Raw genomic sequence first — 19,401 nt, forward strand, 5'->3', positions numbered from 1 at the left:
ATTGAGAAAGGAGTACGTCAAGGCTGTATAGTGTCACCCTGCTTACTTAACTTATATACAGAGTACATCTTGCTAACTGCCAGGCTGGAGGAAGCACAAGCTGGAATAAAGATTGCCAGGAGAAATATCAATAACTTCAGATACACTGACACCACCACCCTTATGGCAAAAAGTGAAGAACTAAAGAGCCTCTTGATAAAAGTGAAAGAGAAGAGTGAAAAAGTTGGCTTAAAACTCAACATTCAGAAAACTAAGATCATGGCATCTGGTACAATCACTTCATGGCAAATAGATGGGGAAACAGTGGAAACAGTGAGAGATTTTAGTTTTGGGGGGACTCCAAAAATCACTGCAGATGGTGACTGCAGCCATGAAATTAAAAGATACTTGCTCCTTGGAAGAAAAGCTATGACCAACCTAGACAGCATATTAAAAAGCAGAAACTTTACTTTGCCAACTAAGGTCCGTCTAGTCAAAGCTATGGTTTTCCACTAGTCATGTACGGATGTCAGAGTTGAACCTTAAGGAAAGCTGAGGGCTGAAGAATTGACACTTTTGAACTGCAGTGTTGGAGAAGACTCTTGAGAGTCCCCTGGACTTCAAGGAGACCCAACCAGTCCATCCTAAAGGAAATCGGTCCTGAATATTCATTGGAAGGACTGATGCTAAAGCTGAAACTCTAATACTTTGGCCACCTGATGAGAAGAACTGACTCACTGGAAAAGATCCTGATGCTGGGAAAGACTGAACGCAGGAGGAGAAGGGGATGACAGAGGATGCTTGGTTGGATAGTATCACCGACTCAATGGACATGATTTTGAGCAAGCTCCAGGAGTTGGTGATGGACAAGGAAGCCTGGTTCATGGGGCTGCAAAGAGTCAGATAGGACTGAGTGACAGAAATGAACTGAACTGAATATTTTATTGGGCTTTCCTGGTGGCTCAGCAATAAAGAATCCACCTGACAATGAAGGAAGTGCAGGTTCAATCCCTGGGTCAGGAAGATTCCCTGGAGAAGGAAATGGTAACCACTCTAGTATTCTTGCCTGGGAAATGCCATGGACAGAGAAGCTTGGTGGGCTCATCTGTCCATGTGGTTGCAAAGATTTGCACATGATTTAGCTACTAAAGCAACAACAATATTCCACTGAACATATGTACCACATCTTCTTTATCCATTCATCTATTGATGGACACTTAGGGTTTTTCCATATCTTGGTTATTGCAAATAATGCTGCAATAACAAAATGGTGCATGTATCTTTAGAATTAATGTTTTTCTTTCTTTGAAAATGCTCAGATGTGGAATTGCTGGTTTGTATGGTAATTCTATTTTCCATGTTCAGAGGAGCCTCCATATATTTTCCATAGTGAATGTACCAATCTACATTTTTACCAACATTGTGCATGTGTTCCCTTTATTGCACATCCTACCCAACACTTGTTACTTCTAGTATTTTTGATAATAGTTGCTCTGACAGATAAGCTTTCAGTTTTTCACCACTGAGTACCACACTGGCTGCAGGGTTTTCAAATATGGACTTAACCAGGTATAAGTGTGTTCCTCTATATATACTTTGTTCAGAGTTCTTATAAATGAAAGTTAAATTTCTTTAAAAGCTTTTTTTTTTTTTTTTGCATTGAGATAATCATATGATTTCTATTCTTCAATTTGTTAATATGGTGTGTTTTACTGACTAATTTGCCAATGCTGAACCATCCTAGAATCTATGATAAATCCCACTTGAGCACAGTGTATCTGCTCTCTTAGAACTGCTTTTGTTGCACTGCAACAAAATAAAAATATAGTACCTCCCCCCATGAGTGAGGGTTCTAAGGCTCACGCTGGGCCCCCCAGTCTGGGGATTCCTGAACCAGGAAAAGCAGCTCCCAGAGCATCTGGCTTTGAAGGCCAATGAGCCTTAATATTGGGAGATCCAAAGGACTGAGGGTAATAAGACTTCACTCTTAAGGGCAAAAGAAATAAATTGATAGAAGCCTGGACCAGACAAACGTGGTTGTCTTGGGAAAATTCCTGGAGTGGTGCAGGGTGGCCGTGGCAGACATAAGTGGGAGCTATCTACTGCATGGACACTGCAGTTGGTGGCCAGCATCTTGAGATCTTCCCTCAAACTCATCAGTGCCGAGAGCTGACCCCACCCAATAAGCTGCAGGCACCAATGCCGACACATTTCATCAAACAACTAACTGGGCAAGGTCACAGCCCACCCATCAGCAGACAGGCTGCCTAAAGACTTCCTGAGCACACAGTCACCTCTAGACATGCCTCTAGACATAGCACTGCACGTCAGAGACCCAAGACTCAGCTCCACTCACCAGTGGGGGGGCACCAACTCTGAACTCCAGGAAGCATACACTAGCCTCCAGAACAGCCTCACACACCAGAGGTGAGGCAAGAGATGCAAGAGAACCACAGTCCTTTAGTGTGCATATCTAGCCTGCCTACATCAGGGAAAACCCTACCCTAGATCAGATGGGTCCCAGTCCTGCCACAAAGCAGGCCAAGGCACTCTTCAAGACACCACAAAGCAAATATCCAACTGTGTCAGTAACCAACCCCATCTGACAGCAGGTGTGAGATCTCTGGATCCTTCAGTCAGACTCCAGGACCCAGAGCTCTGCCTGCCGGTGGCCTGGCACTAACCCCAGGACCTGGCTTCAACCATCAGCAAGAGTGAACAACAGCCCGGAGTCTTCTGGGTGCAGACACTGCCCACTGGGGAGCCAGCACTAGCCCCACAGCTCCCTGCGGCTCTGCAGCCAGCCACCTGTGACTAGGCCCCTCTAACCAGCAGTCAGCAGCATCCACACAGCACAGTGCCTGGCAACTATCCAGGCCAGGGGCCAACCACACCCACCAAATCGTCACAGGGTCAGCCTGCCACACCAGAAGGACCCACGCAGCCCTATTGGGGTGAGTCCTAGAACACACGGCCTGAGTGATGAGAGAGTTGTGTGCTGCTGGGACACAACATACCTCTCCTACTCTCCAAGGTCAAGAAATGTAACAAAACTACCATATACATAAAAATCTGAATAGCAACTTAGGAAAAATGAGATAGCAGAAGAACATGTTCCAGCCAAAGGAAAAAGATAAAATCCCAAAGAAATAAGTGACATTATGATAAGCATCTACCTGAGGGAAGGTCAGAGTAGTGATTATAAAGATGATCAAAGAATTCAGGAGGAGAATGGATGTACAAAGCAAGAAGTCAGAAATCTGTAACAAAGAGTTCCAAAACATAAAGAACCACACAGAGATGAAGAATACAATAATGGAAACAAAACATACACTAGAAGGAATCAACAGTAGACTAGATGATACAAAGAAATGGATCAGAGAGCTGGAAATCACTGCTGCTGAACAGAAAAATGATGAAAAGAAATAAGGACAGTTTAAGAGATCTCTGGGACAACATCAAGCACATTAATATTTGCATTATAGGGATCCTAGAAGGAGCAGAGAGAGATAAAAAATCTGAGTAAATTTTAACAAACAGGTGAAAATTTCCCTAACCTGAGGAATGAAATAGTCACTCGAGTCTAGAAAGTGCAGAGAATCCCATCAAGGATGAACCCAAAAGGAACACACCAAAACATATTGCAATTAGAACAACAAGTTATATATTAAGAGAGAATATTAAAAAACAGCAAGGGAAAGCAACAAATAATATGAAACAGAAGGCCCATAACACGGTCAGTGATGTTTCAGCAAAAACTCTGCAAGTCAAAAGGGAATGGCATGATATTTAAAGTGATGAAAGGCCATAATGATGGCTGATTTGCACTGCTGTACAGCAGAAATTATCACAACACTGTAAAGCAATTTTCCTCCAATTAAAAAATAAAGTGATGAAAGGAAAAAACGTACAACCAAGAAAAAATATACCCAGCAAGGCTCTGGATCAGATTTGCTGGAGAGATCGAAAGCTTTACACACAAGCAAAAGCTGAGAGAGTTCTCCACCACCAAACCAGCTTTATAATAAATGATACAGGAACTTCTCTAGATGAAAAAGAAAAGACCACAGTTAGAAACCAAAAAATTACTTAACGGAAAAGCTCCCAGAAAAGGCAAACATGTAGTAAAGACAGGAAATCATCCACACACAAACCTGGTGGGGAGGTTAAAAGACAAAAGTAGTAAAATCATCTGTAACCACAATAAGCAGTTAAGGGATATACAAAATAATTAGATGTAAAATATCATATCTAAAACAGTAATCATGAGAGGAGAAGAGTACAAACGCAAGGTTTTTTAAATGCATTTGAAATGAAAACATCAGCAACTCAAAACAATCACATACATATATATGTGGACTGCTATACAAAAACCTCATGGTAGCCATAAAACAGAAATCTATAATAGCTATACACACAAAAGAGACAAAGGAATTCAAAAGTAACACTGAAGATAGTCATCAAATCACAAGAGAGGAGAACAAAAAAGGAAAAAAGATCTGTAAAAACAAATAGAAAACAATTAACAAAATAATAATAAGAACATATACATCAATAACTATGTTAAATGTAAATGGACTAAATGCTCTAAATAAAGACATAGTGTGTGGATAAAAAACAAGATTTTCTGCCTACAAGAGACTTAAGACCTAGAGACACACATGAACTGAAAGTAAAGGGATCAAAAAGCTATTCAATGCAAATGAAAATCAAAAGAAAGCCATAGTAGCAATACCTATATCAGACAAAAAGACTTAAAAACTATTGCAGGAGACAAAGGAGGACACTACATAATGATCAAGAGATTGATCCAAGAAGATATAACAACTGTACATATATACACACACAACATACAAGCACATCAACATATAAGGCAAATATTAATGGACATAAAAGGAGAAATCAACAGTAACACAATAATAGTAGGGGACTACTTAGGTCCATGGATGGATCATCCAGACGGAAAGTCAATAAGGAAACACAGGACTTCAATGAAACATTAGACCAGAAGAACAGAAGAACTTAAATGATAAATGTATATATACACACAATCTTTTCAAGTGTATATAAAATATTCTCTGGCATGGATCACAAGCTAGGCCACAAAACAAGCCTAGGTAAATTTAAGAAAATTGAAACCATACCAAGCATCTTTTCTGACCACAATACTATGAGATTAGAAATCAAATACAGGGGAAAAAAAACCTGCAAAAAAATCACAAACACATGGAGACTAAAGAATATATTACCAAACTAATTTATCACTAAAGAAATCAGAGGAAATAAAAAAATACCTAGAACCAAATGAAAATGAAAACAGAACCACCCCAAATCTACACGATGCCTTAAGAACAGTTCTAAGAGGGATGTTTATAGTAATAGGAGCTTACCTCAAGAAATAACAAAAATCACAGATAAAACAACCTAACCTTAAACCTAAAGCAATTGGAGAAACAAGAACAAACAAAACCCAAAGTCAGTAGCAGCACGTGGACTTGGAGGGCATCATGCCAAGTGAAATAAGTCAGACAAAGGAAGACAAATACTCTACAATATCGCTTATATGTAGAATATGAAATATATGACAAACTAGCGAATATAACCTAAAAGAAGCACACTCACAGACACAGAGGAAAAAATCGTGGTTACCAGAAGGGAGAGAGGATGGGGAAGAAGTAACATAGGGAAACAGAAGAGTATGAAGCACAAATCAGGTATAAAATAAGCAAAAGGGGTATACTGCACAACACTGTGAAGATAATCAACACTTATAATAACTGTAACTATAAATGAAATATAACTTTTAAAATTATGAATTGGTAAAAATGTACACCTCTGACTTATAACTGTTACTGTGTATCAATTAACTTCAACGAAAAAAGAAATAATAGAGAACTGTCATATAGCTTTTTACCAATTTTCCCCCAACAGTAACATCTTGCAAAACTGCAGACAATACAGTACAGTAAAACTTCCATAATAATGATATTAAGTTAAAACACAGAATAGGTCCATAACCCAAGGATCCTTCATGTTGTACCTTTAGGGCAACACTCATCTACGTCCCACCCATCCCCATCTCTGAACTCTGACAACCGCTAATTTGTTCTCCATCTATATGTTATTTCAAGAATCTTGTATAAAAGGAACCAATAAAGTATGTAATATTCTGTTATTGGTCTTTTTTTTTCCTATCAGCATAATTTCTTGGGCATTTTTTTTACATGTATTAAAAATTAATTCCTTTTTAGTTGAGAGCAATAGTACATGGTAAGTATGTACCAAAGTTTGTTTAACCATTCACCAGTGGTTGCTTCCCATTTGGGGCTATTATGAACCATCCATGGGTGTACATGTGTCCCCCACCCTGAACCCCCTTCTAACCTCCCTCCCCATCCCATCCCATCCCACTGGGTTGTCCCAGTGTATCGGCTTTGAGTGCCTTGTTTCATGCATCAAACCTCGACTGGTGATCTATTTTACATACATGTGTCAATGCTATTCTCTCAAATCATCCCATCCTCGCCTTCTCCCACAGAATCCAGAAGTTTGTTCTTTATATTTGTGTTTCTTCTGTTGTCTTGCATATATAATCATTGTTACCATCTTCCTAAATACCATATATCTGTGTTAATATACTGTATTGGTGTTTTTATTTCTGACTTACTTCACTCTGTATAATAGGCTCCAGTTTCATCCGTATTTTGGGATATTATGAACAAAACTGCTACAAATATTTCTGTATAGGCTTTTGAGTAAACAATGGTTGTTATTTAGGTTGTTATGGTTCATTTACAACCATGTAAATGGTTTCTCCATGATGAATGAAAAGGAATACAAAGGCTGACCTGTATGTTTACTTTTAATTTATTTATTTTAATTGGAGGCTAATTACTTTACAATATTGTAGTGGTTTTTGCCATACATTGACATGAATCAGCCATGGGTGTACATGTGTCCCCCATCCTGAACTCCCCTCCCACCTTCCTCACCATCCCATCCCTCAGGGTCATCCCAGTGCACCAGCCCCGAGCACCCTGTCTCATGCATCGAACCTAGACTGGAGATCTATTTCACAAATGATAATATGTATGTTTCAATGCTATTCTCTCAAATCATCCTCCCCTCACCTTTTCCCAAAGAGTCCAAAAGTCTATTCTTTACATCTGTGTATCTTTTGCTATCTCGCATATAGAGTCATCGTTACCATCTTTCTAATTAGAAGAAACTACAAAATTCTTCACACAGTATCACCAGCAATGTCTGATTGGTTCATTTTTTTCTGCATACTTTCCAGTATTTACTTTTCAGTGGGGCTATGTTTTCTTTTAACCATTTTGGAAGGTATGTTGTGACATCTCATCATGGTTTCAATTTTTTAAATTAACCTAGTAACTAACTGTTAGTAACTAACTCTTTAATTCTTAAAGAGATGGGAATATCAAACCACCTTACCTGCCTCCTGAGAAACCTGTATGCAGGTCAAGAAGCAACAGCGAGAAATGGACACGGAACAACAGACTAGTTCAAAATTGGGAAAGGAGTATGTCAAGGCTGTATACTGACACCCAGCTTATTTAATTTATATACAGAGTACATCATGCCAAATGCTGAGCTGGATGAAGCTCAAGCTGGAATCAAGATTGCCAGGAGAAATATCAATAACCTCAGATATGCAGATGACAATACCCTAATGGCAAAAGACAAAGAGGAACTAAAGAGCTGCTTAATGAAAGTGAAGGAGAAGAGTCGAAAAGCTGGCTTAAAACACAACATTCAAAATACGAAGATCATGGCATCCAGTCCCATCACTTCATGTCAAGTAGATGGGGAAAAATTGGAAACAGTGAGAGGCTTTATTTTCTTAGGCTCTAAAATCACTGTGGACAGTGACTGCAGTCATGAAATTAAAAGATGCCTGCTCCTTGAATGAAAAGCTAGGACAAACCTAGTTCAGCTCAGTTGCTCAGATGTGTCCAACTCTTTGCAATCCCATGGACTGCATGCCACGTAGAGCCACCCAAGATGGATGGGTCGTGGTGGAGAGTTCTGACAAAATGTTGTCCACTGGAGAAGGGAATGGTAAACCACTTCAGTATTCTTGCCTTGAGAACCCCATGAACAGTATGAAAAGGCAAAAAGATAGGACACTGACAGATGAACTCCTCAGGTCGGTAAGTGCCGAATATGCTACTAGAGATCAGTGGAGAAATAACTCCAGAGAGAATGAAAAGATGGAGCCAAAGCAAAACACCACCTGGCTGTGGATGTGACAGGTGATGAAAGCAAGGTCCAATGCTGTAAAGAGCAATACTGCATAGGAACCTGGAATGTTAGGTCCATAAATCAAGGCAAATTGGAAGTGGTCAAACAGGAGATAGTAAAAGTGAACACTGACATTTTAGGAATCAACGAACTAAAATGGACTGGAATGGGTGCTTTATTTGCAATAGATGCGTAATAAATTAGTGATGAGTTTCTTCCAGATTACTCAGAAAGCCATTCTTCTAAAAAATATTTAATAATCTTCTAGTATTTAAATCCAAACTATTCAACTTAACCATTCAAGGTCCTCTATAATGTGGGAACAATCTACACTTCCTAACCTTATTTTCAATTACTTCTTTCACATATGCCAAACACATTATAGAAACTGAAGTATGTTTTAGTCCCTAAATATAACTCTCATTTTCTCACCCACTTTGGCTATTCATCATGCCAGTGGGTCCAGCTACAATGCTCTTCACCACGCCCTTTTGGCCCCCCACTGAAGTTCTTTTGAAATCCTACCTACTTAGCAGTGCTCCTCAGATATACTACATGTCCTCCAGGAAACTCCCAGATCTCTCCAACTATACGTGATCTCCTTTTTTCTCTTCTCTTATTACTAATAGCTGGTTTTAAAGTTCTTAAAAGATTCAAATATTATGCCTTTTATCCAATTATATAATATTTCTCATCTCATATTTTTATAAGTCTCTATGTTCCTCTAAAATTGCTATTTTACTTTACATACCTTTACATTGCTAAAACCCGTGGCACAGTGCCTTACATAAAGATGGTGCTCAATATATACTAAGGTGAATTCAGTGAAGACACTGCTCCATAACTATTTTCTAAGGATAGCTGCTAAGGAGATACAAATGTAAGAATAAATGACTCAATAATCTAAATTATAAAAGCTATAACATTCTGAAATAAAAGTAATAAATCAAAACATAAGATAAATATTTGAAAATAAAAATACAGATTCACCAACCCCTTCTTACTTACTAGTAAAACCTTAGGAATAAGAGACTGCATCATTTCCTAACTAGAGACCTAGTAGAAAAAAAATTAGGTTGGGAAAATAAGATTGAAATTGACTTATTTTAAAAGTATTTATAAGACTTTATATTCCCTAAAATAAATTTAAACAAATTAAACAAAATTTAAACAAATTATACAAAAGAAATTTTTATATAATTTTAAAAATCTTGAAAAATGGATATATATAATTAATTCCTATCTATTTTGATCCCAAGATGACTTCCTGAGATGACAGTGGTGATTTATCAAACAAAGAGTGGCAATAATATTGGACTGTGGTCAGGTAAACTAAATTTGTGGACACGTTTCTTCCTCTAAGACAACTACATACTCTTTAAGTATTGTAATTACAGTTCTGAATGTTTAATTTTGTATTCCTGATTTTAATCAGCATCACAGGTTACCAAATGAGTAAACAGCATCCTTTCCTCTATCCTTTGGAAGAAAACAAAGTATAGGATGACTAATATTTTGTGAAGGTGGTCTTGTACATTTTAGAGGGTTGCAACAAACTCTTACACCTTTCATTCTTATCAAGAGGAGGTTGATTTTCATCAATAAAGGCGGCTGAAGTATGACCTAAGAAATTGATAAACTCCTAAATTCAGACTCTTTAAAGTCCTAAATTACTGATTTTCTATCTTCACTATGGGATGAGGCAACAAATCAACTCTTCACAGTTTTACTGAGTAATCCATCACATGGAGAGTTTAGAACTGCACTATCTAAAAAACGATAGCCATAAGCCACATTTCAGTTCAGTTTAGTCACTCAGTCGAGTCCGACTGTTTGCAACCCCATGGACTGACTGTAGCACACCAGGCTTCCCTGTCCATCACCAACAAGAGCTTGCTCAAACTCATGTCCATCGAGTCAGTCATATCATCGAACCATCTCATCCTCTGTCATCCCCTTCCCCGCCTGCCTTCAATCTTTCCAGCATCAAGGTCTTTTCCAGTGAGTCAGTTCTTCACATCAGGTGGCCAAAGTATTGGCATTTCAGCTTCAGCATCAGTCCTTCCAATAAATATTCAGGACTGATCTCCTTTAGGATGGACTGGTTGGATCTCCTTGCAGTCCAAGGGACTCTTAAGAGTCTTTTCCAACACCACAGTTCAAAAGCATCAATTCTTTGGCACTCAGCTTTCTTTATGGTCTAACTCTCACATCCATATATGACTACTGGAAAAACCATAGCTCTGCTTTGATTAGATGGACCTTGGTCGGTAAAGTAATGTCTCTGGTTTTTAATATGCTGTCTAGGTTGGTCATAGCTTTTCTTCCAAGGAGTAACCGTCTTTTAATTTCAAGGCTGCAGTCACCATCTGCAGTGATTTTGGAGCCCAAGAAAATAAAAGTCTATCACTGTTTCCATTGTTTCCCCATCTATTTGCCATGAAGTGATGGGACCAGATGCCATGATCTTGGTTTTTTGAAAGTTGAGTTTTAAGCCAGCTTTTTCACTCTCCTCTTTCACATTCATAAAGAATGTGTAACTCATTCGCCTTGTTGTACACTTGAAATGAACACAACATTGTAAAATCAACTATATTCCAATAATGATTTTTTTAAAAAGGTAAATAACCCAATTTTTTAAATGGGCAAAATATTTAAAAAGGAACATCTCAAAAAAAAAACATCAGTTCAGCTCAGTCATGTCTGACTCTTCGTGACCCCATGGACTGCAGCATTCCAGGCTTCCCTGTCCATCACCAACTCCCGGAGCTACTCAAACTCATGTAAAAGAGAACATCTGGATGGCCAAAAAGCATATGAAAATATTCTCTACATATCTATTCATCAGAGAAATGCAAAATAATACCATCACACTGTTAAAAAAGAAATAACAAGCCCCAAATGGGATCATTTCCTCCCCCCCACCCATCATAGCAAAAACTAAAACTGTTTCAATCCCTCCCAGAGACGTGATCCTTAAAACAGTCCACCTGAAATTTCCTCATCAGTACTAATGAAGTAACTGCATGAAAAAGGCCCCTGGAGTGTCAGTCCCCCATTAGAAGACAGCCTGGCCTGAAACAATCCTTTCTTTTCCTTCGCTAATACCTTTTGCCACCTCCTCTCCTTTATCCATAAAAATCTTCTATTTTGTACAACCCTTCCTAGTGCAGCTGATTCTTCAATTTTTGAATAACGCTAACCAGTTCTTCAAAATAAAAAGAATGAAATAATGCCATTTGCAGCAACATGGATGGACCTAGAGATTATCATACTAAGTGACCAAGATGCAGAAAAGACAAAAATCACATGATATTACTTATATGTAGAATCTAAAAAGATAATACAAATGAACTTATTTACAAAAGAGAAACAGATGTCAAAAACAAACTTATGGCTATCAAACAGGAAAGGTGGGGAGAGGCATAAATTAGAAGAGTTTGGGATTAATATAAATATGGTACTATACATAGGCAGTCAACGAGCACCAACTGTGTAGCACAGGGAACTCTACTCACTATCTCATAGTAACCTATATGGGATAGGAATCTGAAAAAGAATAGATACATGTTTATGTATAACTGAGTCATTTTGCTGTATATGAAACTAATAACATTGTAAATCAACCATAACTCCAGTATAAAATACAAATTATAATAAAATATCTTTAGAAAGTTATATAAAATTATAAGGGAAAAGGTTTTTTAAAGAATAAATTATGAAGGTATTATGAACCAAATATATTGAATATATAAGCTATTAAAGACACTGGAAGACTCTTTCCATTTAAATCCACAGAATTTAAGTATTACTATTAATTATAAAGGTATTATAGCCTGTATTTTCTTAAGAAACAATGTTATATAAAAATCTTAAGGCAATTCACAGAACTTATTTTGATCCAGAAGAAGTCTAAATGGTCATTATGTGGTAACAGTACAAAAGAATTTTAACTATCACTTATAATACAGTTCCTATAAAAACTATCCTTGAAGTACCAACTTAAAATATAAGAAATATCAAACTACTGCAGGTTTTTTCGATATTGGAAAAAGGGCTTCACAAAAATATGTCCATTAACACAAGTCCTAGCAATTTTACAGTACCTAGTATGAGAAAAAAGGACAGTTGACTAGGATTTTTACCTTTAAAAATAGAACAAAAAGTATGAACTATTTATATTTCTCAAGCTGATCATGACTTTTTACATCTCCACTTTCATTGTATCTGGCAATAGAGCTCACACAATGTTGGAAGAACAGTAGTTAGGAGGGAAGAAGAGGAAGGATATAGTTCCATTAATTCAACAAATATTTATTGAGTATATAACAAAAATTATTCTAGAAACTTGGGAAATGCAGCTGAACAAAATGGGCAAACAAATTTATGAAGAATTTCTGCTGCTAGTAGTGACAACTAAAATTACAGGGACGAGATCTGAGCCAATGCACCTGGGTCCCATTTATTCTTTGATAATGAACAGTTAACTCCTACCTCTGTCTTCCTTTACTACAAAACAAACAGAAAGCAAAAACGAAACAAAAAAAAACCAACAACTACAAAAGAAAACTCCTCCTGAGTATTTTATCAGAAACCAGAATAATGCTTCTGGGATGAAAAATCCCCAAAGGTGCACTGCATATGGCCAAGGATATGGACCTTTACGCTAGAAAGCAAATTAAACTCCCTCTCAAGCTCCCTATCACCTCCCACTCACTAATACAAAGTATGTAGTGAAAGGCAAGACCCATGGGGACTGGAGTCTTGAGACAGCAACATATTCTGAAGAGAAAGCATACTGTGCAAAGCAATCTTAGGCAGTAACAATATACTAATATGAAAAATAAGAAATAAAAATCAAGATTTGACTGTAAGACTGACAAGAATAGTACATGTAAGAGTGTCAGGGAATGTCTGCCGGGAGGATTCCTACGTGCTGCCTCTCATGAGTCCTTTGTCCCTCTTCAAGCAGAACAGCACGCTGCACCCAGGGACTGAGGGCATTGTGTGAGGCAGGCTTGGGTCTCCTTTAGTAAACATTCTCTTTAGGACAAAACTGCTTAGTCTCCTTCCCCTTTCTTGAGATATGGATTGTCTCCTGACCTTGTGACTAACATCACCCCTTGTTCCCTTGGTAACGGTTGTTGTATGTTTGGTTTTCTATCATTCCTGAAACAAGTTTCTTGTACCACAGCCTATATATACTCATAGAAAAATCATTAAAGCACCTTTGCTCCATCAGAGCTTAGGTCCCCAGGTCTTTTTTTGTTTCTCTCTCTCTCTCTTTTTCTGGCTGATTCTCTGGAGCGTGGAGACCTGTCATTGCTCACTTTCCTGCCCAGGCTTCTAAGACCCTCTCGAGAAGGTACTTTATGCCTTCACCCCCTGGAGAGGGTGCCTGGTGCCTTTGTGAGTGATGCAAGTCCTGTGTCAAGGGCTTTATTGGTCCTCTGCGTAAACCAGGGAATATTAGCCTCTTTCTCTCTTTTATTATTTTATTTATTTATTTATATTTTTATTATTTTATTTATTATTTATTATTTTATTATTTCTCTCTTTTCTTATCATCGACTCTGTACCACCAGGTTTTGGTCCATTAAAGGACCCCAACAAGAGAAGGACATGCACCTTCAAAGAATTAAAGGAGCTACATAATTTCACCAAAGAGTACTCTATTAAGTAAGGGAAAACTTGTCCCTACTTAGTATGTTACTGTCAGCTTTAATTATATAATCACAGGATATGTAGACTTCCATGGTGACACAGTGGATCAAAATCTGCCTGCTAATGCAACTAAGCCCGTGTGCCACAACTGCCGAAAGCTGCCAGCTCTAGGGCCTGCGGGCCCCATCACAACTCCTGAGCCCACATGCTGCAATACTGAAGCTTAAACGCCTAAAGCCTGTGCTTTGCAATGAGAAGCCACTGCCTTGAGAAGACCACATATAGCAACAAAGAGTAGCTCCTGCTCACCACAACTAGAGAAAGCCCTTGCAAAGCAATGAAGACCAGTGCAGCCAAAAACAAGCAAAAAAAAAATTAACAGTACACAGTGCAGGTGCACATGAAGAGCTATCTAGAGTCAATATTTTATTTGGTAAAACCATCTTTCGTAATCAAGTCAGCCACAGATTCCAGGAGACAGGATGCAATTCCATACTCAGACGTTTACTCAAGCTTTAAAATCAATCTTTTGTTTGAATCCTCCCTTCAGAGATATTTCCATATGACATCAAGCAGAAGCAAAAGAACCTAAGAATCTGAGCAAAATTTAGAGGCTAGTGGATTATGAGATTTTCTATCACCTAGTATCTTAAAAAAACAACTTCCTTTTAATACCTTAAAAACAATTGGAGTTCTAATTATATTTATTTATGTCAAAAGCAAAATATTTCTTTACTGATTCAGTATAGAGCAACCATTTAACCTAGGAGCTATTTTTCTTCTAATATCCTATAACTCAGACTGTACCAGTGAGTATATTTTATTGGTCAAAAAAAAAATTAATACAGTATTTAAATAAAAATGTATACCCAAGAAAAAAATTAAAATAATGCCATGTATTATTTCTTATTCTGAGTTAGTTCATGCTTCTGTCAAATTTATGAGAATTGAGAGTTAAAGTTTACAACTGGATCTATCCTAAAAACAATTTTAAGATGTTTCAAAAGTCTACTGAATTCTCATTTTACAATTCTGACATTTTAACACCATATACATATATTATAAGCTCCAACTCTGGTGGGGAAAATGGAAATTTCTATGGTCAAAGAATTTACAGTCATTAAACAAAAACAATTTTGCTTCCTTACAAGAATCAGAGTTGTAAGAAAAATTTTCAAGTGCTATAGGCAACTTCACATGGAATAATCATAAGTAGCATTTATTCTACACTTGTCAAATACAGATATATTTACAATAAAATTTGAACTTAATTTGTTAGACCCCAATTTAATTTACATACCTGTACAGTTGAATATTTCAAAAAATTTTCCATTTGATACCGCCTAAGCTTTTCATTTAGTCTTTGGTCTGAAACAAAAAGAAAAACCAATTTGTAATGTTCAACTTTGAAAGACAGAAATAAAGTAGATATTACTTGATATATCCAACACAAAACTGTTAGTCTCCACTGCTGTTCAAAATAAATCAATCTGAAGACATCATTTTAGAATTTAGATATAATATCACCTAAGTCAAATAATTACTACCAATGGGGAAAAGAACAGCTATAAAGAACAAATTTCTCTGATTCTGAAAGTTTTAATTCTCAATCTCTCTGGGCTTGCTCTTCAGATTCTTAGAAGTCAAGAAAAAGTACCTTCCACATTTATTTTTTTACTCCTGCTACTAGAAGTGAAAAGAGTTGGAGAGATAAGGCTAAACTATACTTCTTTAGAAGTTAAAAACTGCTGAAATTCTCCTCCAGGACAGAGGAGAAACTGCAAGACAAAGCATCCAAATTAAACAGGAATAGGCAAGACACAATGGAAAAGAAGGTCCAGAAGAACCAAGGATTCTCGGAAACTACAAGGTAATATTTTTATTTGAAGCAAGAAAAGCAATATACAATAGAACATGCATGCATGCACACTCAGTCACTCAGTCATATCCAACCCTTTGACCCTACAGACTGCAGCGTACCAGGCTTCACTATCCATGGGATTATCCAGGCAAGAATACTGGAGTGGGCTGCCATTTACTCCTCCAGGGGATCTTCCCAGCCCAGGGATTGAACGTGCATATCCCCTCATCTCCAGGACTGGAAGGAAGATTCTTTACCACAACACCTAGGAAGCCCACAATAGAACCTGTGTGCATATGCGTGCTCTGTCTCTCACTCATGTCTGACTCTTTGCAACTCCATGAACTGTAGCCCACCAGGCTCCTCTGTTCATGGAATTTTCCAGACAAGAACACTGGAGTAGGTTGCCATTTCCTCCTCCTTCCTGACTCAGGGATTGAACCAGCTCTCTTGCATCTCCTGCATTGGCAGGCTGATTCTTTACCACTGCGCTATGTGGGAAGCCCCACAACAGAACACAGCATCCAACAAATATACAAAACTCATTCTTTCAAGATCACATGGAACATTTAAAACTGATAATTTGCTGACAAAACAGTAAGTCTCTTGAGTTTTTGAATATTTAGGTAGGATTCATCCCAAGGGTGCTTCAATAGCCACAAAAATCAATGTGATACACCACATTAACAAACTGAAGAATAAAAACCATATGATCAACACGATATAGAAAAATGTTTCAACAAAATTCAACATCCATTTACAATAAAAAATCCTCAAAAACTAGCCATACAGAAAACATACCTCAACCCAATAAAGGTCATACATGGCAAACCCATGGCTAACATCACATTCAACAATGAAAAGCTTACAGCACTTCCTCTTAAGATCAGACACTCTTGCCACTTTTATTCAACATAGTTTTGGAAGTCCTGGCCACAGCAATCAGAGAAGAAAAATAAATAACAGGAGTCCAAATTGGAAAAGTAATAAAACTGTCACTGTTTGTCAATGACATGATATTATATATAGAAAATCCTAAAGATACCACCAGAAAACTACCAGGATTCATCAATGAATTTGGTAAAGCTGCCAGATATAAAAGTAATATATAGAAATCTGTTACATTTCTATACACTAAAAACAAAGTATCAGAAAAAGAAATTAAGGAATCAACCCCATTTACCATTAGGAACCAGAGATCAAATTGCCAACATCCATTGGATCGTCAAAAAAGCAAGAGAATTCCAGAAAAACCTCTATTTCTGCTTTATTGACTATGCCAAAGCCTTTGATTGTGTGGACCACAACAAGCTCTGGAAAATTCTTAAAGAGATAGGAATACCAGACCATCTGACCTACCTCCTGAGGAATCTGTATGCACGTCAGTAAGCAACAGTGAGAACTGGACATGGAACAACAGACTGGTTCCAAATCGGGAAAGGAGTCCATCAAGGCTGTATATTGTCACCCTGCTTATTTAACTTACATGCAGAGTACATTATGGGAAACGCTGGGCTGCAAGATGCACAAGCTGGAATCAGGATTGCCTGGAGAAATATCAGTAACCTCAGATATGCAGATGACACCACCCTTATGGCAGGAAGTGAAGAAGAACTAGTGAGCCTCTTGATGAAAGTGAAAGAGGAGAATGAAAAAGCTGGCTTAAAAATCAACATTCAGAAAACTAAGATCATGGCATCCGGTCCCATCATTTCAAGGCAAATAGATGGGGAAACGGTGGCAGACTTTATTTTGGGGGGCTCCAAAATTACTGCAGATGGTGACTGCCACCATGAAATTAAGACACTTGCCCCTGGGAAGAAAAGTTATGACCAACCTAGACAGCATATTAAAAAGCAGAGACATTACTTTGCCAACAAAGGTCCGTCTAGTCAAAGTTATGCTTTTTCCAGCAGTCATGTACAGATGTGAGAGTTGGACTGTAAAGAAAGCTGAGTGCCAAAGAATTGATGTTTTTGAACTGTGGTGTTGAAGAAGACTCTTGAGAGTCCAACCAGTCCATCCTAAAGGAAATCAGTCCTGAATAGTCATTGGAAGGACTGATGCTGAAGCTGAAACTCCAATACTTTGGCCACCTGATAAGTAAGAACTGACTCACTGGAGAAGACCCTGATGCTAGGAAAGATTGATGGTGGGAGGAGAAGGGGACGACAGAGGATGAGATAGTTGGATGGCATCACTGACTCAACGGATATGAGTTTGGGTAAACGCTGGGAGTTGGTGATGGACAGGGAGGCCTGGCGTGCTGCGGTCCATGGGGTTGCAAAGAGTTGTACATGACTGAGTGACTGAACTGAACTACTGACCATTATATCAAAAAGAATAAAATAGGAATAAAGAAAAAAACCTGTATCCTAAAAACTATATGACACCGAGGAAAGAAACTGAAGACATGAACATATAGAAAGATATACTATGAAGCTGGATTGGAAGAGTCAATAATATTAAAATCACCATACTACTCAAAACAATCTACAGATTCAATGCAATCCCTATCAAAATGCCAGTGGCATTCTTCATAGGCCTAGAACAAATAATTTTAAAATTTGCATGGAAACACAAAAGATTCTGACTAGCCAAAACAATCTTGACAAAGAAGAACAGAGGTAAGGAATCATGATCCCTGACTTCAGACTATACTACAAAGTTACAATAGTGTGCTACACAAAAGCAGATGACCGATCAACGCGACAGGATGGAGAGCCTAGAAGTAAACTCATCCTCTTACGTTCAGTTAACCAATGACAAAGGAGGTGAGACTATACGAGAGAGAAAAGACAGCTGCTTCAATAAATGGTGCTGGGAAAACTGGAAAGCTACATGTAAAAACAAAATTAGAACATCTCTTGACACCATATACAAAAATAAACTCGAAATGGATTAAAGACCTAAATGTAAGACTGGGAGCCATAAAACTTCTAAAGGAGATCAAAGTCAGAACACAGTTGACATAAACTGAAGAAATACTGTTTTGGATATGTCTGCTAAGGCAAAGGAAATAAAACCAAAAATAAATTAATGAGAACTTACTGAACTTAAAAGCTTTTGCCCAGCAAGGGCAAAAATGAAAAGACAATCGACGAGGTGGGAGATAATATTTACAAATCATATGACTATTAAGGGATTAATATCCAACATGTATAACAGCTCAAACAAGTCAACATCAAAAAACGTGATTAAAAAGTGGGCTTAAATAACGAACACATGTTTTTTCCAAAGAGGAAATGTAGATGGCCAATAGGCACATAAAAAGATGCTCAACATCACTAATTATCAGTGAATGCAAATCAAAACCACACTGAGATCACCTCACACCTGTCAGAATGATTATCATCAAAAAGAACGCAGATAACAAATGTTGATGAGGATGTGGAGAAAAGAAAGCCCTCTTACCCTGTTGGTGAGAATGTTAAATTGTTGCAGTCACTGTAAAAAGAAAAAAGAAAAAAAAACATAGTATAAAGGCTTCTCAAAAAACTAAAAATAGAACTACTGTGTGACCCAGCAATTCCACTCCTGGGTGCATATCCATAAAAAAAAACAACACTAATTTGAAAACATACATGCACCCCAATATTCATAACATGCATTATTTGCAATTGCCAAGATAT

General features: G+C 37.7%; 1 protein-coding gene across 5 annotated transcripts in view; it reads right to left on the reverse strand.

Annotated features, from left to right (window-relative positions):
• SCLT1 (sodium channel and clathrin linker 1) overlaps positions 1-19,401 on the reverse strand; it is a 218,943-nt gene that overhangs the window by 187,577 nt on the left and 11,965 nt on the right. For all 5 annotated transcript variants that reach the window (XR_010658816.1, XM_065904109.1, XM_065904107.1 and 2 more), the window contains exon 2: positions 15,209-15,276. Coding sequence is in view for 4 of the 5 variants with exons in the window: in XM_065904109.1 (XP_065760181.1) it covers positions 15,209-15,276 (68 nt within the window). In the remaining variant the exon portion in view is untranslated. The remainder of the gene's footprint in view (positions 1-15,208; positions 15,277-19,401) is intronic.

Source organism: Muntiacus reevesi, chromosome 13 (assembly GCF_963930625.1).
Source record: "Muntiacus reevesi chromosome 13, mMunRee1.1, whole genome shotgun sequence".
In the NCBI taxonomy this organism is placed as follows: domain Eukaryota; kingdom Metazoa; phylum Chordata; class Mammalia; order Artiodactyla; family Cervidae; genus Muntiacus; species Muntiacus reevesi.